The sequence below is a fragment of the Gallinula chloropus genome, assembly GCF_964237585.1.
Source record: "Gallinula chloropus genome assembly, chromosome: 11".
In the NCBI taxonomy this organism is placed as follows: domain Eukaryota; kingdom Metazoa; phylum Chordata; class Aves; order Gruiformes; family Rallidae; genus Gallinula; species Gallinula chloropus.
The window spans coordinates 14578376-14602358 of record NC_140096.1 but is presented as its reverse complement, the minus strand read 5'-3'; the positions used below and the strand labels follow the sequence as shown (position 1 = coordinate 14602358).

Here is a 23983-nt window from a genome sequence, read left to right as displayed (position 1 = left end):
AAGACTCGATTTGAATGGTTCTATAAATAATTTTCCTTATACAACCCATATTTATGTTTAGAAGTAAAAGCAAACTTAAATCTCACAATAATGCCTTGATGGCTAGCCCAGTAAATTTATTACTGGTGATCCTGGTTTAGCTCTTGCTATTATAGTTGTGATAATTCTGAAGCACTTAAATCATATATGTAAGTCTCATTAGTCCACCATTCCTGACTGTAAGCAAAACCCCTTCATTACATAATTGAAGTAGCAAACATGCCATTAATACTCAGCTTTTCAAAGTCAAATAACAAAGTGAGAGATGCTAACTACACATAACTACAGGAATATTTATTCTTTACCAGAAGATGTTTAAAATGATAATAAACAGAAACATGTAGAGATATATACTATTTTTTTCAACTTGAGATTAGCACTTTTATAGTTCATAACAGCTTTCTAACAGATAGTTAATGATAAAGACAACACATTGTTCAGATTAAAGGCAGCATTACGGCTACTCAAGCACCATTTCAGTTGACCACAAGCCATGGCCTATTAAAAGTGCACCTACCAAATTTTAGGGTTCTAACACTGATAAATCTCATCAATTCACAGATAGATGGAAACATGTAGAAAAAACCCCACTTATTTACCAAACCGCCACATACCAAGTGATTCACAACGCCTGCAGTAAAGCAGATACGCTTTGACTGAAGATTTTTATTTGAATGTGTTAAACAGGGCTTGTGCACCCAAAACCTAACTAACTCTCAAGAATTTATTTCATGTATCAATGCAAAGGTAAACATGGAAGTCAACTTTTCATTTTAAGCATAGCTATGTCTTCAAGAAGACAAAATTCTTAAAACTATAACCTTTTAATTGCATACTTCAAAATAAAGGAAGTGCCTGAATGCCATCTGAAAATCTGGAAGTCATTAAGAAGCAGTAATACTCCATTGCCTCAACTCCTTTTTATCCTACAGAAGTTTAAAAAGCGATGGCAGCGCTTCAGTGGCTTGTGTAAAAGATTCAAATTAGACACCAAAACTGAACAAGGGAGTTTCATTCTTTCCTTTTCACTCTCTGGGTGTACTGCTAATGTTGAAAAAGTAATGACAGAGTAGCAACCCTCTGTAACATCAAATTGAGGAGTCCCTCAATTGTGCCTGCTAACATCTTGCTGTACTGAATTAATGTTGATGCATGGATTAAAAAAAACCCAAACCCCAAAACATGTGTACTAACAGACCATGTTAAATACCTGATAGATACACTTTACACCAGCATCTAAAGCAGAAAGAATATGTTTGTATGTTCCTTACAGCTATGCTTTCTTGGCAGTGAAAGGCTGCAGAAATAATAGCACTTACTGCAGTCAAATAGTTTGGCTGTATAGGAGAGGGCACTAGCTATTAACATTTCTGAAAAAAATTAAACTTCAATTCCATGGCAAAAAATTTAGAAGCTTCACGGAAAGAACCCTGACAGAATAGTTAGCTCTGTGCAGAAATTTGCTTAAACTAACATTAGAGAGAAAATATTCCTGAATCAGTCTTCTTTAATAATACCATCCCCCAAGGCCAGACAAAAAGGTCAGGGATAATTGGAGCAACAACAGTACTGGACACACATTTTTAAACCATATCCCGTGATGGATGCCACCCAACACCACTCTTCAGTACACTCTCATTCCAATATTAGCAAACTTACAAAATGCAAGTGTGTTTTTGGAAAGGGGAGAAACGTTTCTAGAAACTGATTTCTAATTATTATTTTATAGCCTCTATAGGCAAGGCAATCTACTGGAAGGGCAATCTCTATACTTAAAATCCAGTAGATAGAAACAATAAAGATACAGTAATAAGCTTAGGAGAGAGAAGCCATACAGAGCCTTTTTCAGACTGAAAATTCTACGTAACAAAGAATACATAAGAGTACAATGAAATGAAAAACTGGGAGAGGAAGACAGGTTATTTTTTATTACATTTCCATGACCTGATAACAAACATTTTTACTCGAAGAGTCCACAGTTATAATGCAACCCATTAAAGTGTAGCTTTTCCTATACAGGCTTAGCAAGGAAACAAAACCAGTGTAGTTAAATGTATTTTTGTTGAGTTTTACTTTACCAATCCTGTCTGTACATTTCACCAAAGTTTTTTACACCCAGTAGAAAAACTGTGATATTGAGTAGTCCCTTCTGTGTAGGGCTACACCATTCCCTCCCTACCTCCACCTCTTACCCACTACATCTCTTTCTCTTGACATATTTTAAAGACATGACCATATCCTCACATACGCTACAACGTGCACCAGTGACCCTGTAAAAAGGGCTAATTGAGCAGGTACCTTTTGTAGAATGACACTTTTCTGGGGTAGCTGTAGGCCTGTAGTAATTAGGGCTCTGTAACCCAAATGAAACGATACCTCCTAGGTCCCACCTACTTGCCTAAAGGTAGCAGTCAACTCATGCCATTGCAGAGTTTTTTCTTTTGTAAAGTGGTTGGTTTTTTTCTTTTGAGACAAACTGGTCAAGAACACCACAGTTACCACCTTTGAGTTAAATTTACTCTGTGAAACCACTGAAAGAAAACACAAAAGCCAAATTTTCATGGTTGTAACCTTCTATAGTTTTTGCCCTGAGCAAGTCTGGTTATGAGACAGATCTAGAGCACACACATGAAAAAGGGCACAAGTGAATTCACGATATTGCAGAGTGGTTTTTTGGGGGCATTTTATGTTTATGGCTTTTACTTTGTTTTGATTTTAGGCTTTCTGTAGGAGCTATCTGTTACCCAGTAATTAATAAAACTGCAAAAACCAAGCAAGGAAAGGTTCTTTTTTCTCCTCACTAGATTTAAACTACCAGGCACAACTGACACACAAAAATGTCCAAACAGGCAGGAAACATTTTTTTTTCTCAAGATATGACAGTTGCCAAGACAAGTTTAAGCTCAAAACTTTGTTGTACAATTGAAACTTCTGAAATAGGAGAACCTTTATTTTTTCTTTTTCTTTTCTGTATGCAAAGAACACATGCTGATTCAGGGACAGTGCAGCAAGCTATCAATAACGTACTGAGCACTCCTATGCTGTGCATCGTGTATAGCCAGTACCATACCATATCCTGTATGCTAGCTAGTCACAACCAAAGGAACCAGCAAGCCCAGAAATCCCCCCAACTCTTTCTGTAGCTTTTATTTACTTCTTCTTCCTTCCACTGAACCATAGGAGTCATCAGTTAACTGTTTACATCATCACTGGATGAAATTATCCAGAACCTTCAGAGTCTATTAATAGTACCAATGAGAAAACTACCATGGTCCCCTTCCATTTATTAAGGTGGGATACAGAAGTTTGCAAATATGGTCCCTGCTTTTTTAATACTATAGATGACTACTGAGAGATGCCAGTCATGTTTTTAACTGTCTTCTGGTTTGTAGACAAGTTACTGACTAGATGTCATAAATCACATTAAAAAGAAAGCATCTAATAGTTTAAATCAGGTACTTGGCTGGTACCAACATGTTGTCTCTGGCCTAAACTTTTAGCTACTCCCTCAAAATTTTACGTAATAGTCTTACCCACTGATGAGAAGACTTAGAGTTGACCAGAACTTAGAAACAGATTACCTAGACCTTTTCTCACAGTGAGTCCCCCAAAAATCAATCAACTCTTTAAACTTACAAGACAGACCCCACTTGAATATCAAATGACACAATGAAATTTCTAACACACAGAAGTCAGTGACTCTATCAAACAGAACAGACATAAAAAGGATTTGCAATTAGCTCCGCCCCCTCTTGTTGCAGAGGAGTTGGACTTGAGTTCAGTCACCTCACTGGCTTTCTCAGCTGCAGCAGATTTTGTGCCATCTCCTCTCATCCCTGGGAAGCTTTTCTTTGTCACCACTGGGTGACAAATCTCTCCTCAAGCCACAACAGAGAGAGACCATCTCTCTCATTGATATTTTCCAAGATATGGGAAAAAACCCCATATTTTGATCGAGGAATTCTTTCAGTTCTGATCTGAGAGCAGAAACAAGCTCTGAATTAAGAATGATACTGGAAATGTAGCAAAAGTCATTTTTTAGTATGAACAAATTATGTCACTTATTTTAATTTTTTCACAGGATCAGACATATGGCAAATTAAAAATAGTTATATACCATCTTTGCTAGCTAGATGGAAGACGATAGTAGAATTTGCCTTTACTCTTATGTTCCTCTAAAAAAAAATATTAAAATCAGCCAACATGACTCTAACCCTAGCTCATTCAGAATTAGGTAGATCAACGTGCCATGTTTATAAAATGAGAGGACTCTATTTTGCCAAACCTTTAGCAGCACATACCCAACAGGAGCTTTTTATTTTATGCCAAATAACAGATTTTTTCCAGCTCTAAATTTTTAAGACTGTGGGTTTTTCACTGTATGGCATGTTTTAAATGAAAAATTGCAAAATGCAATATGCTACCAGGAGCTTTGATGAAAAGTAAATGCAGAGTAAAAGCAGGTCACAAACTGTGGGCAACTGGTGTATAGTAAGCAGAGGAGAAGTCAACTTAGGAACTACTGCAGCTGCTTAGGCTTCTCTCAAAATTCTCTCAAAACCAGTTTTGCAGGAAACAATAATTTCTCAGACTTAACCCATAAATGGGACTAAATTCAGTCCAATATTATTGTTTCCCTCAAAAGAGTGAAGTTACTTTGTTATAATTTGACTTTTATGAACACAAACATTTTAACTTCCAATGAAACCAGAACATATCTAACACCAGTGCTTGAAAAAGATGATGGAAAAAAAATCTTACTGGTGTAAAAAGTTAGTATTTTTCACAGCACCACCTATAATAAATTAATGATACTTCTGGTTTTAAAGATTAAGACACACATACTTTGGGCAGTAATGCTTAAATGCTGTTTCAAACACAACAGGAACTCTTGTCATATATTAGAGCACACAGTTATGTGAAGATAGAGCTATCAAAATCTGTGATAACAAAGAACACGCCGTGTTTTCACAGTAGCTCAACAGCCAAGAGCAGCTGAAGGGTTTTCATTGAGAACTGCCAGTAAATCTTTGCAAAACAGCTTTTGCCCACTCAGTTTATAGCAAAAAGTCTTGTTACAAAGCTTCTTACCTTGTGGTCTTGGTGTTCGTTTCCTGCGGTCTCTGAATGCTGCTCCTGACTGCAAGGCCTCCAGCAGACTGTCCATCACTCCCGTCTCATCGCCTTCTGAGAAGAGAACAATAACATCAATCTGAGTACAACTGAAATCAGACTTGAGAAAAAAAAAGTGAAGTAGTTATCAAGTTTACATAACGCTTCCAACAAAAGAGACATATACATTTTCATGTAAGGGATGCTGCCAGTGCTTCAGGTGCCACTGTCTAGTTCACGTATGATGCTCTATTAAGCAAAATTGATGCCAATCCTACTGTTCTTTCAACTTAAAGATGTTATCTTGTGCATTATTGATGACATCTTCAGGACGTAGACAGACAGCTGCTGGTGAATGACTGCAGGTTCACTGTTAAATTCTTTCAAGACTTTCCTTGCATACAAAGAGGTCATCTCCTTTTGATTTAATCAATGCACAGGAGACATCTGATGTAACTCAATGGCACAAAGTTAAATGTCTGCAATACCACAAATATTTTATATATTGCCTCCTGTCCTCATGATGCATTAAATCCTTTAAAAAAACTAATTATATGACATTCAAGGATACATATGCCATATGGTACACATGTAACAATATCTCCAGGATGCTCTTTAGCTAAGATAAATAAAGAACAAGGAGGGGAGAAGCACACAGTGAAAATATGTGGCATAACATTTCTTAGAAGCCCAATTCTACTTCTGCTAATATTTCTCTGCCTCTTTCTGTAACCCAGCTAACCTGTAGCCTTTAAATTGCTGGGCTTTATGGTCCATTAGGGAAAGCTGGGTAGAAAGATTACTTCCTTTTTACCTGTTTACATCTTTAACAACCTTTGCATTTCAGTCTGTTAATAACAGTTGATAGTAGCATTCAATAGCATGAGAAACAGAGGCCAAAGAACTGCAATGTTACAAAACTATTGATGAATGCCTCCTTTTTCTGTTCACGTCTGTGTTACAACCCAAAACTAAAGGCTAGACTTGGCAGGTAGGTGGACATTTATTCACATCTCTCAGACTTCAAGTTAATACAAATTGCCCCATCACAGAGTGGGAAGATAATTGCTTTATGCAAAAGATTTACATTACAGTAAAACACTTCTGACTCACACCCAGTGTAGGAGGTTAAACGCACATTCAAGCTCTCAACTGTTCGAGTTTAAAAGCATCTTATTAATGCAAAAGGTATTCTGCCCTGGTTCTCTATTACATGTAAATTTATTTGACTAAATCCAGACCTGGTATCAAAGCATACCAATCCTAAACCAAAACTTGGTTCAAATTTCTACATGATGATCATCAGTGTAACTATTTGATAAATTTAAATTATACATCAACATAATTTAATCCACTATGTATAATACACAATGCATGGATAAAGTTCCCACTAGCATAAGACAAAAGGGAGCAGAGCAAGAGTGGCAGCCAGAAGAAGACTCTGAAATACCTCTTTTAATTGCATTCCATCTAAAACCCTTAAAAAACCCAAAGCTCCTGAAAAATTAGTAAAATAGCTTCTCTCAATTCACACTCAAATATATAAGGCCAGAATCTTGTCTAAAGCATACAACGTAATTATTTTTCTTTGTGCTCCTTATCCTGCACACGCTTATTCACTGATTTATTGTTGGCTCTGTATTAAATTTATTTTCTAAATCAAAGGTCCGCAAATACACTTTGTCCAAACTAATATGCACCAAGTTGGCTTGAAACATGCAATGAATGTGACTGTAATACAAAGAATTAGTTAATATGCTGAACCATTTTATGCATAGAAAAACTACAATATCATTCGATCTTCATTAAAAATAAGAGTTGGCAGAGTTTATTCAAAAAGACAAAAATTCTTGAATACTTCATAATTGTTTATGTAGCCTTCCACTTTTTGCTGAGCGTGCTACTCTACCTGCTAATTACTGCAACTGCTAAAGCCCACTCTATTTCTGGAATATCAAAACATAGAATATAAAGACACATGAATTAAGGAAGCTGTAGAACACAGGGATGAGATTTTTTTAACTCCTCAAAGTAAAATTCATGCTAAGTCTGATCTCAGCGTTGCTTCTTAATCAAAGTCATCGGGTGATTAAGTGAGAACTGGACCAAGAACTGCATTTTCAGTTAGCCCTCTTAAAAATTCATAAATAAAATTTACAGAAATCCCAGCCTTTCCCCACAGTTCTTGCTGAGGTACTTCCCATATTCCCAGCTATCTCCTTGTTTATTTTTTTAGTACTACCTATAGCTAAGTGTAGACACAAATCAAAGAAAGATGAAAACTACGAGAAGCTTCTAAACCAAGAAACTCATTTCCAACAGAAATTGTCTGTGGAAATAAAATACACAATCCTTCTTTTTCTTCTAGATATCTCCCACTGTACATAAGGATAGGGGTTTTCACCTGGAACAAGTAATTTTCTTGCTTGTTCTTTTTTTTCCAGTTCAGTCTCAACCGTTAAAGAGACAGCAAACACATGCATGCATGCAAATTAAAAACTGCAAGCCATTTCCATTTTATGATTGACTCTGTGGGATTTTGATCAGCCTTAGCAAGGAGCCAGATTCACTACTGGTATTAAACAGAACTGAAACTGGAAAGAAAACATATTATGTAATGTGTTACATACATACTATATAGTTATGCTATATTAGTACGTCACACTGACATTCTATTGCTGAGGTGGGTTAGCACATACTGTTTGTTTTGAGAACTTGTGCAGTTTTGGAGGTTACAGTAAGACTCATCCTCTCACATGTCCCATAGTTTAGACCAGTATTAGATGTTGGCCACTTTCAATGCTAATAAAACCAACAAAAAAAACTTACTTCTTCCCCAAGTAATATTCTTGCTGAAGAGCCTCAAGCAAGCCAAGAGGCACAGAATAAAAAGGTCTGACACAACAGACAAATCAAGTCACATTTAGATGAGAAGGAAATCTTAATGCCAAGATAACCAAACTTTACATAATTTTTGAACCCATCAAAGGAAACAGAAGGGAAAAGAAAAAGGAATTAGAGTAGGCCATAACATGAGAATGTACATGAAAAAGACTGGTATAAGCTGCATTTGCTTATGAATGCAGGGGAATAGTCATACCATGCATCAGTAAACAAAACTGCTGTGCATAAAGGAACTAGTTTGGACTTTGTACTTTGCTTTGAGAAATAACAGACCTTAGATGAAGTGCTCATAATAGGCATTTAGTATTTGCCGTCAGATTCTTATGTTAAATGACATTCTCAGCATTAGTTTCTCTGCAACTAGAATGCCAATTTCAAAACAAGGAGACCTTTGGTAAACTGTAAGAAATTAAATCAGAAACTGAAGATTTGGATGCACAAACAAGTAGGGAGCAAAAAGTGAAAGACAGTAATACCAACCAGGCTATTGCTGGCTATGTATGACAACCTCAAACACAATCAAACTAGTTGAAGTTTTCACTTCAAGCTTAATGCACATAAATAGCACTGCCCCTAGGAACAGAGACAGGACATGAATGCTAATGTAAGTTCTCTCAGCTGATGTGGAAGCAAATTGCAAATCTCTACGAAATGAACAAGTGTTTGAATGACCAAATACTTATTATTATTATTCTTGCAGAAGAGCAAATGAACAATCTGTTCATAAGAAAAAACAAAACATTAACTGGGGGACGAAAATAATACCAGCCTTCACCTGCTATTGTGAAAGGCCTTTCGAACAGATTTTGAAGACAACAGAACACAAGATGGGTTTTTTTTGTTAATGCAATAAATTGCACTTCATTTGGCCTGAAAAGTTCTCTCTCTCATTTATCTGGTCTTCAACACTTGATATATGGCTGCTTAATTCATTAGTGGAAGGTGCAAATGATGGTCATTAGTAAAATATCTGGCTAATTAACAACAAATGTTGTTTACAGATAGGAAGCTTGTAACAGTTCAGAGCTTATCAGCTGAATTCTTCTGAAAAAACAAATTAGTGGATTTGCCATAACAACAGATGACATAGAAATGTTAGTATTTCATATTTGTATGTAAGATAAAATCAGAACAAGCAGATGACTTGGAAAAAAACCCCAACCTGAAAACAGTAGAAATAGGAGTGCATAGAACTTTAGGTGTAAGCCAGAAGCTACTTATTAGGGAATGACCAAGAGCTACAATCTCAAAACATGACCAAAGAAACAATGATGAATTACCAGTCTGATTAGCATGTTAAAAAGTCAGCATACTATTATTTCCAGTATTAGTGGTATACAAGCTTGATTCCAGCATTCATAGCAGAGAAATCAAAAGTGGAAAAGCCTTAACAATAGCCTACGGCAGCATTTCTTTAGACTACATGAGGCATCCTCTGAAAAGAGGCATGACAACCTCCTCCTGGGCTTAGAATCTGCAAAGTAACAAGAGAAAATAAACCTCATCCCAACAGATAACTTCCCCAAGAACGGGATGGTTTGGTACAACAGAAAAACAGGGAAAACATTCAGGCTGAGCTGATGGAAGTATCTTTGCAATCAAACACAGCGTTCTGGAATGCATTCCTAGGGAAGACTGTGGGAATAAAGTAGTGCAGAGATTTTAAGGAAGTAAAAAATTCTGAAATTAACTGTATGATACAGGCACAGGCAACAGGAGGAGTCTAAGTCACATCATCTTTTCAATCCACTCTGCTTACAGCACCCGCAACTGTGATCTGCAATTCCTTATTGGTGCTGTATGTTTAAAAAGGGTACATGATAAAATGGGGAGTGACAGTGCAAGGCATCAGTTATTGGCACTTCGGCTGCTACATCACCCACAGTGAGAAGAACACAATTCCAGGGTATCTGTAATCATGAACTAAGCATTTACTTTTGAGCAAGCTTTTTTCTCTTCAGATGTTTTCTGGTGCAGATGTGACCTTTATATGAATGAGGAATACTGTTCTTCCAAGTAACAGTTTCTTTAGAATATTTCTAAAGACAAGAATATATTAGAAAATACAATAACTATATCTAGTCTATCTTGATTTTTCTTCATGTAACACACAATCAATTAACAGCTTAATTCTCACGTAAAGTACTTCCCAAACTAGTAAACATCAAATACAAGCAAAGCGTATGATCTACTTTCCAGAACATTATTTTTAAACTTCAGCTTTTCCAAAGCTACAAAACCCATCCAGACTCAAGCCATTCTGTTCTAATTTATCCATCAGCAACTTGCATATGGATATGACATGATAACAGTAACTTCACAGTTGTAAATATTTAGAAACAAGGCAGGAAAAGAAACATTTTCTGAAGCTGTAAAGTGAAAGGAAATGTGCCTCTGCACGTAAAATGCTATCATAGCTAAGTCGATAATAGTGTTACACATTTCCTAAGCCTCCCTTTGTAAAACATAAGATCAAGACTAAGAATTCTAATAATAAATATGACTAAATAGGACTAAAAGTTTAAGCATGGCTTTAGACAAGTCCTGTTAGCACTGACTGAGTCTCCCTTCTGCTTTGTATACACATTTAAGTTGTTGAATTGCCACCCTTCCTTACATGCAACTGCCTCTTTGACAAGTACTTAAGATAGGAAATAGGGAAAAAAAAAGCAAAATGCTTTTTCTTCTATATGCCTTATGTTGGTTGTACCCACAGTATGAGAACTTGCATAAAAACAGTTCAAGCAATTAACAGTGCAGAGATAAATCTCATCAAGCACATCAGGTCTTTTACCCAACACAAGTAAGTGTATGGTGCTGACATTTAACCTACCTCCAGAACACAGCAGCGGGATCTAAGTGTCTTCACTTTTAAAAATAGTAATTTGAAGGAGCCTGCCCTAGCACTGTATTGTGACTGTATCTGACATAGATGTAGAACTAAGATTCCTTAGCATCGGTAGGCAGTTAATTTTAGCATAATCTGTACACTGCTAAATTAAACAAGAGGACTGCTATAAAGGCAGAAAACAAACACCTGAGAATGTGAAAAGGAAGATCAGCATGCGTTATCAGAGCAAACAGAATCCTTCCCCTGCTCCTGTAGCCATTTTCTCTGTTTCGAATTCCTCTAAAAGAAAGGAACCAGTTCAACACAGAGATGAAGCTAAAATATTTCCCTTTGTTATCACTGCTAGCACCATATGAAACACGACCCTAAAGTCAGATTTAGCATCCTTTTTGTTGGTATTACGTTCCTTTATCACTTCCTGCAAATCTCATCTGAACCTCAAAAATAAGCCTCAATGTCCAGACCTCCTAATATTAAATGCAAAATCATGATATTTTCTAGTTATAACTCTTATCATTACATCAAAAATTGAAGTTGACAAAAAATATACAGGCAAAGTATCATTCTTCTGCTAGCCTGCGTAGCAGTAAAAGCTACAGCTGAGCCAGGACAACAGGTTTTACTGACTTGACTTATGTTTTTAAATGACTCCTGCTAAAATTTCACACTGGAAACTGAATTATGCTTAGGCTGTTGTAGCCTATGTGGCTTTTTAAATCATTCTTGCAATTAAGAGAGCATTGTTGAAAGACACCACTAGAAAACATGTGGTAGTGCTCTATTAGGGACTAACCTGAATCACAAATGACAAATGTACGTAAAATCAAAGCTTGTTGAGAGATTTGATGTAAAGATGTGAATATTTAACTTCTTGGGTTGCCTCTCTACTTGCTTCTGTGGTAGTGGCGGCTCTGATGATTCCAGTTTCATGGGAGGTTTTAGTTTCTCCTCTCTAAATATCTTAAGCAGAGGTTCTTACCTTCTTCAAGAAATACCAATTGCTCTGAAATCAAGCTCGCTTCTTATGAGCTACTTTCAAAAGAATTAAAAAAAAAACAACCCTTCTTTTTTTATTCTTTTTTCTTTTGAATAAGAGTATTGAAATCTTTCTACTTCCTTCCCCCTTCCCCTATTACAGAACAAAAAGAACAGATTTAAGTGAGGTCTTAAGAGTAAATTTGGAAGAGGTTTTATCTAAACATTGCCTCCAAATGTCAGCTCTATTTCCATGCACTGAAACAGTCACATTTTTCACAGCTCAAAATGTTCAGTACACACTAGAGAAGGGATTCAGAAACATGATTTTCTGATTTAGATGGGAAGAACTTGGTGAGACCCATTTCAGTTTCTTTTTGTCACCTCTAATGCACAAAGTTTTATCTCAGCCTTCATCATCTATCAAAACGATAGGAATAAGCATCTTCTCGCAGATTTTTAAGGACTTTCATAGTAACTTTTCCCAGTTTGATTTAGCAAAGACACTATTTTGATGAGAATGTAACAATTCCCAATAACTATTAATATTCTTAAATGAAATATAAGTAAGCTAGTTTAAGTTAATCAAAAGCCTAAGTATTGCCATTTTGGCAGAAACATACAGGAGCTTCCCAAGAAGTTTTTCATTAATTTGGGCCCTCACTAAAAAGGTCTGGGTCAAACACTATGATAGGCAATATATGTTCCCTGCCTGCTACTCTTAAATGATTTCAAAAATAAACTTCTACACAAACTTTATACTACTCTTTTTTTGCTTTGAACTTTTAAGAACTTTTTATAAGTCTAGTGTGTGTCCTGTATAAACTTTTAAACAAGACTTTTTATTCATAATCAGTACCAGAAATTTTAATTGTAATGTACTCACTTAAAAAGGTCAGTTTTCAGTGTCTTTTTGAAAGGATGTTTTTGTATTCTGCTCATGTATTTGCATTTTATTCATTTGCTAAATTAATTTTGCATGCATAATAAATACCTTCAGGAAGCAGTCTTCCTCGGCATTTTGTACTAGAATACAATCTCATGACTGTTATTTACTTTTTAATTAAAGGAGAACAAGTTAGGACAGTATGACTGATAAGTGAACCTATACCTCATGTCAGTTTACAAACAAGGCAAATCCTTCCTTACATACCAATTAAGCTCATTGTTTATGATAACCTGATCTCAGGCTTACATAAAGTTACCAGAATGAGAAGTGTGCTTTGCTGTACTGGAAGGTTACTGAAAACAGGTTTTGAAATGTGCAAACTTTTCCATTTTCAGAAAATGTCACAGTGGTCAAGGTCTACTTCAGCAGGGGTGAACTTAATTGAAATGCATCAGCATTGCCCCTTGGGACTCATTCTGAATGGACTTATGGCCCTTCCAAGGTTGAGTCTCACTAAACTTAAAAAATTCAGGCCTTCAACATGGATTACTTAGCAACAAATAGGAAGATACTGCCTCTAAGTGAGAAGAGAAAGATTGTGTGGCTCAAAAAATGAAAGAAAAATTACCATAAAACACCTAAAAAACCCAAAATGCATCCACTGCTGTTGGAAAGCTATGTTTCAGTTACACTGCTAGGAAATATTATTTTAGGTGATTAGCAGACACATAAGACAATACAAAGTCATCAATGCCTTTAGCATTAGAATTTTCTTTTAATAAATTCTATTGAACAACTAGGGAAAACACCAGTTATGGGAACTCATCTTGAGGAAAGGAGATTTCTCCGATTTTTATTTTTTAAGCTATTATTCTTTAATCTTCTTGTGACCTCCTTCAATTTATTTTTAAATTAGTCTAAATACTAAAAATATTTAGCCAACTGTACTAATTGGTGTCACAAAATATCTCAGATTTCAGTGCCAAAAGCAGAAGCAACCAAAGTTGATCTTAAATTCATTTTGGAATGACAATTATAAAGTCAATTAGGTAACTAAGAAACCTCTTTGTGACATATATTATTCATCAGACAGTAATTGCTTTATGTGAGCCCTTCTACCTTCCAGAAAAACACTTCTGTAGCTGACCCCTTCTTATTACAGAATTTGCAAGAACAAAAAACACTTTTAAAAAATGAAATGATTTCAGAGCAAAAACAACTGCATGATCACGTCAGAGAATCAATTATCTTTCAGCAAATGGCATACAGAATTCTCGGCCAGCTCCTGACAGCCCTATCAGTGAACACTCACTTTTATCACACATTTAATATAAAAAAGGAAGTATTTAGCTCAGATTTCACTGAAAAACTTCATTTCTTACCACGATACCTAAAAAAAATGCAACTCAGGAAAAAAATGGAAAAGTCCTTAAAAGTACCTCTATTAATCTTAATTTTTGTGAATTAGCTTGTTCAGTAGAGGCTGGAAACTCAAGTGTGGTATTTCAAGACTTTTCCCACCAAGGATGGGTACACAGAAAAATGCCATGGCAAATATCATGCTGTAATTTGTCCGTGGTTTTTGAATCCTGTCCACACAAATTCCAAAGCGGCCCTAAACCTACTAAGCAGCTTCAGCTGGACGAGACAAGTATGGGCTCTGAACATAACAGAGACATTAAATCTTAGAATGTGTAGCCCAAGATGCTTCCAAGAGGAATAAATTCACTGTTGACCCTGATATAATCACAGGATTGACATGTAATCTACTAACCAACCAAGCCTTACTGCAACCATGGAAAACCTCCCTCAAAGCAATGCTTATTGCAGAATATATCGTTACACCAGTGTCAGGTCTCATAATCTAGAGTTCATCCTTGAATATAAATTTCCTCATTAATGCAGTTACCTGTTTTGTTAGACAGGTACAGACCAAGTACTGGTACTTGGCCTTTTCTGCAAAGTTTCTAATTGATAGAGATTCATATTACTACAGTATTTAATTGTCTAAAAGATATTTTGGTTTTAGCTTTTGATGGCTCTCTGAAAATCATCTTTTGCTGTGATGTTGAACATTCTGTACTATTAAGACAAATGTTATTACATTCTGACTCTCACCTTATGGAATATGACACCAAATGATATCTCTCTAGGTTCAAAATCTGAATTTCCAGACCTGTAGAGTCACTTTTACCTTTATCGCCCATCTGGAAATATCTAAAACAAACCAACCATATTTCTACTTCCTGCTTTCAACAAAGTAGTATCTTCTGGATACAAACCCAGAAGCAGAGCTTTTGTTTCTGCTGCCCATTGAAAAGATGAAGCACAGTATGTTCAGAATTTACCAGTGGATTGCACAACTTACTGTTGGCCAGCAATTTCAAGTTGAAAGTCTGATTATACAACTACTGAAAGAGAACTACAAAGCTCAAGTTAATTTGATTAATTAACTACATTTGAAAGTAATAGGCTTTTATCTTTAAAATACATGTCCTTTCATGCTTTAGAGAACTTTTCCTTTTAACTATATGTTGGCTTACCAGCCTTTTAAATTACCTTTACTTATAATAATTGCATTGGGGTACAAAACTGCAATAATACTTCTGGAAATATCAGAACATTTCATTATTCAGTATTATAGATGGAATATTATTAGTAAACATCTATTATGATATGCATTGGCAAATGGGAGACTGTTTAACAGTAAACATACAGTAGGAAAGAGGCTCATCAACATTTCCCACATAACGTGGGAAATTATTCTTGTGGAGACAGCATTTTAACAGTTCTATTAGAAACACAATACTACAACCACAGAAAAACATCATTATTTAGTCATCAGACTTGTCCCATCATTAGTCAAACAGTTCACAATAGCTCTACATGCAATTTTCCTCTTAGCTAGCTGATTCCTAAACAAACTGTGATACTAAAGAAAAACCTAGGAGATAAGTGATTTAATTATCTCAGAAATGCCTTTTAAAACTGGAATTTCTACAAAATACACAATGTTAGATAGTAATTATATTGAAAGAACATTACAGCTCTTTTAAAAATTAACAATACCAGCTTTTTGAAATAAGAACACTTCCTCCAAGGAAAAGGAAAGTTGAATTTTCGTAGACAACTATCCAAAGGTACCATTTGTTACTGTTCAGTAAATAGCCCCCAAGAAACCTACTTTTAAGATAAAAGAATCCAACTGTTCTGCCTTTCTTCACCTTTAATTATCCCAAACTCAAATTTTGGAGTTGAATAATTCCATCCTCCTCCCCTGTAAATGACCTCATTAAATCAGTTTACTTGGAAGGTACTATATGCGATATTCTTAAAGAAACAGAAATTTTTCCACAGCAAAATTTTAGAAGATTAAGATGAAATTTTAAATGGTAATTTCTTTCTAGTTTCCCATCCATATCGATGCTCACATCTATTTGCATTGCTCTGGAACTGGTTTTTTATCCATATTAGCAACATCTACACTAATTCTGACACACACAACTACCCCCCCTCCCATCCTTCTCAAGATGGCTTCAAACTCTGCCATAAACAAATCTTAAAAAAATTTGATCAGCTCATGCATAATTGCTTTGAAGAAGGAAAATCAAACCTCATCCCAGATCCACAGATGCTCACATTTAAGCATAATGTAAATCTCTAATTTTTTTCTGAGAACATTATATTTCAGGAAAACTACGTGCAGCATATTCAAACAGAACATCAATATGAAAGTTAATGACTTCCCTAAGGAATTACAACTCTTGCCTCATTGGGGTCCAACACCATAAACTAATCATCTGTAGAATGTAAATAAACCCCAAGTTTTATCACTCCAGGTACCCCATGCAATCAGTAGCCAATTTATAAACTCATAGGATTGTGGCTAAGACATTCACAAAATGGTATGTATCCAGTAAATAAACTTCCTGTGGATTTCTGTTTATGCTAAAGAATGTAGAAGGAAGACATAACAATCAGGAAAGCCCAGAATCATTAGCAAACTGCAGCAAAAGTAACCTTCTGGAATTGTAATCTGCAACAGTCAATGCAAGTGTAACAACAGTTCAAGGAAACAACAACTACTGCTGATACTAGTACATACTGGCCTGAATAAATAGCGTATGAATTCTTATATAAGAGTACTTGAAACTGGAAAGTAGGAATATCCATCAACCACTAGCACAGAACTTCATTTCCATTATCTTCATCTGCATTAGGGGAGAATGTTAATGTGTCTTCAAAACAATTAATTCAATACTAATTGGGACTGAGGAAGCTCATTCTATCTTTTATCCTAATACTAGTAGTTAAAAGGTGATTTTAATTGCCATAGTAATCAGATATAATGAAGAGCAAAACTGTTTCTGATTAAATACCATTTGCATCCGAATTGCTGTTATACGCTTTTCAGCTCCTAGAAAGCTGTCTTTGGTTCTTTTTTTTCTCTCTCTTGTTCAGATATGCACGTGGAAGCAATGCTGCAAGAATTCTGCAGATGTTAGATCAGATGGAAGTCATGAAAGACTACGTATAAATGTAGCCTGCTACATCCCTCAAAAAAATAGGAAACACTGCGGAAAACCAGCCATAAAGAATGTTCTTTCCACAGAACTAGTGAATGGTGAGGGAAAAAAAGGGACTGTTCAGCCCTTTTCCTACAGAATTACTCTCCTGTAACAAGAAAGGATGGTTCATGATTTGGGCTGTGAAATCTGGGATCTCTAGGTGCGAGGGTAAGTCATTTAGAATTACATTTAGAATTCAGATTTAGAATTACTTAAGTAATGATGCTGTCCAGCGCAAATCCCTTCAAAGTTTATGTGGAGCTGATAGGGAGTTGAGAGCTCTGCTGTATTTCTACATCCATCCTTACGCATTTGGCAAAGTTTAGCAGGATTTCTATCAGTTTACACACAGGATTTAAATGGCTGCTCAGTCATACAAAGCGCAAAGCACCACACTGAGTAAAGCTGATTTCTCAACCACTGGCAACTCTAAGGTTAGTTTAGAGCTAGGAATTATACAGGACAGTCCTTGATTCTTGCCACACTGCAGTTTTCTGTTCTCAGTTTTACCAGAAGCAGAATAAATTATTAATTTTAATATTTAATTAATTCTAATTACTTCTAATCTGGATTAATTCTAAGCAGGTAACAGCAAAAAGTACTTACTATAGAACTACAAGCTAAAAGGCTGGGAAACATAGGAACCCTGTTGCTGTGACCTGAAAGGCTGAAGTAATGCATAAAGATTTTATTCTGAAAATATAGCTAGAGAAATCACTTAAACAGAGTTAGGTTAAAACACCCTTTGGCTGAAAATCACCTTGTCAAAATGACAGCTTGAGAGGACATCTGCCTCCTTCCTCTAAGTCTTCTATGTCACATTCACTTAGAAAAATTTGCAAACTATTTACATAAGCAGCAATGAGCATACAAAAAAGTAGATGTATCAAGAATAAAACAGTTACTCGGCAATATCAGTTCCAGGAATATCAGTGTCATGGAACTCAGCAGGGAAGGAGCTAGCCCCCTGTCTCCCACTGTGGTAATAAAATTGTAATAAGCAAATTAGACATTTCAATATATTTACATAGCTGAGAAAAAGTACTTAGATGTATTAAACAAACTTTGTGTCACTGGTTTAGAAATATTATTTAAATGGCAGCGTTGTGCATTTGGCCACGTAGGTATCTGCAGTTTCAGTAAAATGCAAAAAAAAATTATGCAAAATTAAACTTTAGTTGTATCTGTTGTTAGAAAAAGTCTTTCATGGCAAAAAGCAAAATGCCATCAGTTTACTGTAACTGCTAAACATGGTCTACTCCTCATCTGCTTAAAAAAATGAACAAATATAGACAGGTATGTTCTCACTGAGCCAGCTGAAGCAATTTAAGGCCATGTAACTTTGATCTGTTTGCTACAGCCCTTAAACACAGACCAATTCACTGATGATAGTTTCCAAGCAGGCTTCTCCCACTTGTCAACAGCTAATAAAACATGTTAGCTTACATTGTCTTCAGTGGTAGTTTAAACTAACCTCTCCTGGTACGCCTTCAAGCACGCTAGTGGAGGGGAGGGTGATGATAGGATTTTTAGCTGCTTCTTACCCCACTCACAGAAAAGTGCCTGTCCATATTACCCAGGACTTTTAGGGATTTTAGGTGACAGGTATTAAAGAATTATTAGTATAATGCTGAAAGAATGGATTAGAATAGTCTCATTAGACAGCTCTGTGATCTTAAGAAAATATAGAAAATGTATTTATAAATAACCTGTATTTAAGTACTTTTGTTTATAGTTAAATTGAAATATTAGAGTAATCCTTATATGGCATGAAATTTAAGTTTATCATCTGAACAAAGGAACGGAATTGTTCACTAAAACTTATACTACAGTACAGTCCATGCATGGTCACTATTTCTTCAAGCGAGGCCAAAAATAGTGGTACCACTGCTCAAATCCTCCAAACCAGCACTAGGGAAGTCACTTCAAAACCAACAAAAACCAATCAAAACCAGCAACACTTTGGGGCTTTGCAGAGAAGTGCACAAGACACGAGCACACAAGAATTTTTATAAGATTCCCATATAAGTAATGTGTTTACTATCACAGTATTCCAAGTACATTACATGAATATAAATTCCTTTTAACAACTCCAAATGCAAAGAATGAACAATTGGGAAAAAAAAATTATCACAATCAGCAAATGCAATACCAACTCTAATTTATGATTCCTTAAAATATAAATAATAGCACATACAAAGGGATTGCAGAAGAAAGAGTTTTCACTTGTAAATATAACTTGTGTAAATTGACTTTACGGATGCTGGACATGCCCTTGAAAGGCAGTGTTATTTCTAAACTTTGCTCCATCTGATCAGTCTCCAGCAGAGCACTGTGTTACTTTGTCGTGGTTATACAGTTTACTGCAACAACGTCCTTACACTAATTAAGGTATCATCACAGCTTCCATAATGTTCATCATAACAAAAAAAGAAACTTCATTTTTCCATGAGTATGTGAGGGGCTGTTTAGCAGGTAACATGGACACACGTGTTTCATAGCTGGATCAGATAGGTAGATCAGTCCAAACTCATGGAAACTGAACAAAACCTCAGCTAACCCCTTGCACAACCCAGCGTAGAGTTTTACCACCTCTACTTGCCTTTTTGGAGTCAAAGTGGTAAAGAACAAAGCCTGTATTTTACAAACTTTTGGAAATATGCATATCATCAGTGTCAGGACCACTCAATTCTTTTTCTGCTTTCTTATTTTCCTCTCTTAGGGTGGCCTCATGCTAAACACAATATTCTCACAGCCGACAAACTCAACACATGGCCTTTTCGCATGCTGAAATGTCATTTTGTACTTAGGCTGCAAGGTCAACCCCATTTTCCAGCTCCTACTGGGGCTGTTTGGAAACCATCCATTATAACATGGAGCCTCCAAGCCTAAAAAGACCACTGTTAATTGTCCCACCACTTTGATTACAGAGATGTTTACAGAATGAAATTAACAACAAAGCAAGTAAGATATTACTTCTCAGAAGTACATCCATAAAAAAAAAACCCAAACAATTAACTGCTACAAATTAAAACAAGTTAATAACACAAACCAAAACACCTTGAAAGGAACATTACACACAGTAAGTGGCAGGTATGGAATTACAGGATCAGGCAGGCTAATACAAAACAGAATCTTTCCTAGAGAAGTTAACCTTTTTTTCAGCTTTCAAAACTGATAGGAAACATTTTTCATATTGATCAGGAATAGTTTTCAGCTTGTTACTTCTTACATATCTTCTAATAAATCTCTCCACTGAAAGCGATGCCTTACCTTTGTTCATATCAATCAACTGCTGCTTCTTCTTCTGCCGCTCCAGTTTCTCTCGTTCAGCCTTCTCTTTGGCCAATTTGGCTCTCTTCGTTTTCTCCTCCAATTCTCTTCTTTTGTTGTTTTCTTTTACTGCCTCCTGCATTACATAAAATGAACATAGGTGTCCATATATTGAAGAAAACTAGAAATAATGACAAAACCCCCCTTTGTTTGCATAGATACCCTTGCTCCCTCTCAAAACCACAGTTTACTAACATCTTCCACCTATATGTACTGTAGGCCTGGGCTTCACATGATTTTGGGAGTCCCAACACATTAGGTCCAACAATCAGTGATAAGAGTAAAAAAAACCACTGGATCTAACAATGTCCAGAATTAAACAGCCTGTGCTCATTAATGACATTTCAGCTTAAAAAGCTGAACAATCAATACTTACTAAGCACAGGGCATAAGAGAAGTGATTTCTATGCCAATGTTTACTTTATTTCCTATGCAATTTAATCGTGCCTTAAAAGTAGGAAAATCATATATGTTCACAAGTACAAAGAGAAAAAGATTTCTTTGTGGATGGCTTTGTAAATACCCAAGCTGATGTATCAGTTGTTATTCGACAAGTAAAATTCTGTCAAGTGATTTGGGGCAGACTTACACTGCACCATCCAATATATTCCTCAGAAATGATATTTCACATGTTTATAAATGAAGATGACTATTCACCTTGCTGAGTGAATGCTAGGGAGGAACTTCCAAGGACTGTCACTTCCACAAAGAAAATCCTATCCAAAACATCTTGAATTGTTAAGGTTTATATAGATTATATAGTTATTTGATAATCCAAGGCTCCCAAATGCCACCAAATACAAAACATTCACTGAAGTGAAATACTACATATAGCTCCCTCTTTAATAGCTGATATTGTATCACAGAGATTCTGGATACCAGTTACCAGTGATGTTACTTGTAGACCCACTTGAAAATTGGACCAAGAACAGCATTTGCTGTACCATCACATAACCAATCACGCCAAGAAACACCTTTTCTTTCAGAAAAGGGAATTAAAGAAGAAAATCAATGCTTTATCCGTTTTGTTTTGGACATTTCTGTCTCTGCAGTCAATCACACTTGACAGAGATTTCATTTTACTGCAACTTCACAGGCTGTAATGAAAGTAAATGCCCACAATCTTATGAAAGCAAATAAGAAATGTCATGGCTGAACTAGTAGCCCACTAGCCATTGACATACTATGATTAGATCATAGATTCTGTCACATTTTCTAACAGGAAAACTAACATTTTCTAACAGCAGACTCAACAAAGAAGCCCTAAAGTTACTGTATCTGAAAATTCACTTTAAACCAGACTCTGCAAGTCCTACCTGAAGGGAGACTGAATGTAAATACAGGGTGTAGTTCATAAAATATGCTGGCTACCAACGACGATTCAAACAACAGCCAGTCAAATTAAAGGTTTAATCTTCCTGAAGATTAAGATACCATAACACTGATAACTGGGTGAGAGTGCCTATCTTCATCTATCTGCACCCATCCCTTCATACACATGCACAGAGCTTTTCCCAACCACTTCTTGTTACAACAGGTACAGGTTGCAGCAAAAGGGCAGTAACAGCCAGCATGTTCTGCAGTGGTCGAACCAGGACAGAGGAAACCCTGATGCATCCCACCCACAGGCCCCTGGGGACTCTTGGTCCCCAGGTTGGCCGTTTCAGGGTGCAATGCAGCACCACACACATACAGCTTCAGAAACACTTTCATAGCAACAGAAAAAGGTAACTCTAGAGCAAAAAAAGGTGTCTCATACGCCCTCAGCTTTGCTGTAGTACTCTGGTAAGTGGTTGGTAACAGCTCTAGTGTTGCTGGTTAGGATTACAGTGGATTCTTCACTGCCATCCCCAATTCTCCTGAAACTCCTACACACCCAAAGAGTTTTATGCCACATTCCTTGAAATTTAACATACCTTCTTTTTGTCTACATACCAACTACAAATGAATACTGTGAAAAAAGAACAGGGGTGATCTATTTGAATCACAGCCATCATTTAGTACACACAATCCCCTTCTTTCATAAGGTATCTCAGAACCAAACCAACTGGAAGGTACTTGTTATTCTCCATTAGGCAGTCTGACCATTTTCTATTTGTTATGTCATTGACACCTACGTTTAGTCAGAGTTGGATGATAGCTGGAAATAAATCTTTTGCAAGACCATACTCCCAGATGTTTTCAAGGTATGTGTTGAAAGCAAAGTATGTATTCATCTGTATTCATAAACAGTTTATATTTGAATTAATATTGCTAATGAATTTGAACACAGTTTTTCAGAGCTGATCAAAGGTGACTGTAAATAAAGGTAAATTTTGACCCAGATGGTTTCTATAGCATTTGCTCTGCCTGAATCACACTATTCATCCTTTAAGTTCTTTTTTTCTACAGTTTATTGAAACGGGTTATTTTTCTCTCTCATGTGGCTTCGATTACTTCATTATTTACTATTACCTCACTTTCTAGACTTCCAGACTGTGGACAAGCCTAATGATTTCTAATACAAAGGTGACATGCTTCTGCACCTGTCTTACCATGGTGCTATTTGGGCCCCACTAATCCTAAATTAAAACTCCAGTTAAATGAAATCTGGACATCATCTCATGCTTCCCACTCTTTTCCCTGGCACACTTTTATTCTCCTTTATAGATATTCTAATCCCAAACTCCTGAATTTTAGTGGACCTCTTTATTAAAAGAGCAATGCTAACTCAGGTTATCTTTAAGCATCAAATGCCAGTGATATCCTTTCTGTGCAGGTAAATTATCTAATCACGAAAAGGTGGAGCTGTGTTTGAATAATGAAAAGCTCGCTCTGTAATTAGCAATGCTTTCGAAAGAGGGGAGAAAAAAAAAAACAACTTATCAGTGGTTTTCTTACTGCAATGTGCTCTGCAGCGACAAAGTACATAATAGTGTTCATAGGTACACACTACACAACTCCTTTACTTAATTAAAGATAAAATCAAACTAACAGAACAGTTAAAATCAGACAAGTGTCACAAAGTAAGAAGCAAACCACAGTTAAAAATCAAAGGTTTCCAGACAGCTTTAGGAAATATTTTGAAAGGTATTCGTCTAGATCCTGCCTTTCCAAAACACGTAAGTGCATGTAAAAACTGAAAATATGGGAATCTCAATAGACAAAAACATTGTAGTGCATACAATCCCTTTTTCTGATGTGCTATTCATGACCCCCCTGTACTTTTAACAGCATGCAGGTTTGCTAAGTCAACCGCAAATTAAAAGTTTGAGAAAGTTTAAGCATGAATTTGGTTTTTTCTATAAACAAACCCCAAACCAAATTATTTTG

At 36.1% G+C, this 23983-nt stretch overlaps 1 protein-coding gene across 1 annotated transcript in view; it reads right to left on the bottom strand.

Annotated features, from left to right (window-relative positions):
* The window catches only part of DIAPH2 (diaphanous related formin 2), a 226576-nt gene that overhangs the window by 55244 nt on the left and 147349 nt on the right, over nt 1-23983 (bottom strand). Inside the window, exons 25-26 of the mRNA XM_084268950.1 lie at nt 20612-20747; nt 5131-5226 (exon numbers count right to left, since the gene is read on the bottom strand). Of these exons, the coding sequence (XP_084125076.1) occupies nt 5131-5226; nt 20612-20747 (232 nt within the window). The remainder of the gene's footprint in view (nt 1-5130; nt 5227-20611; nt 20748-23983) is intronic.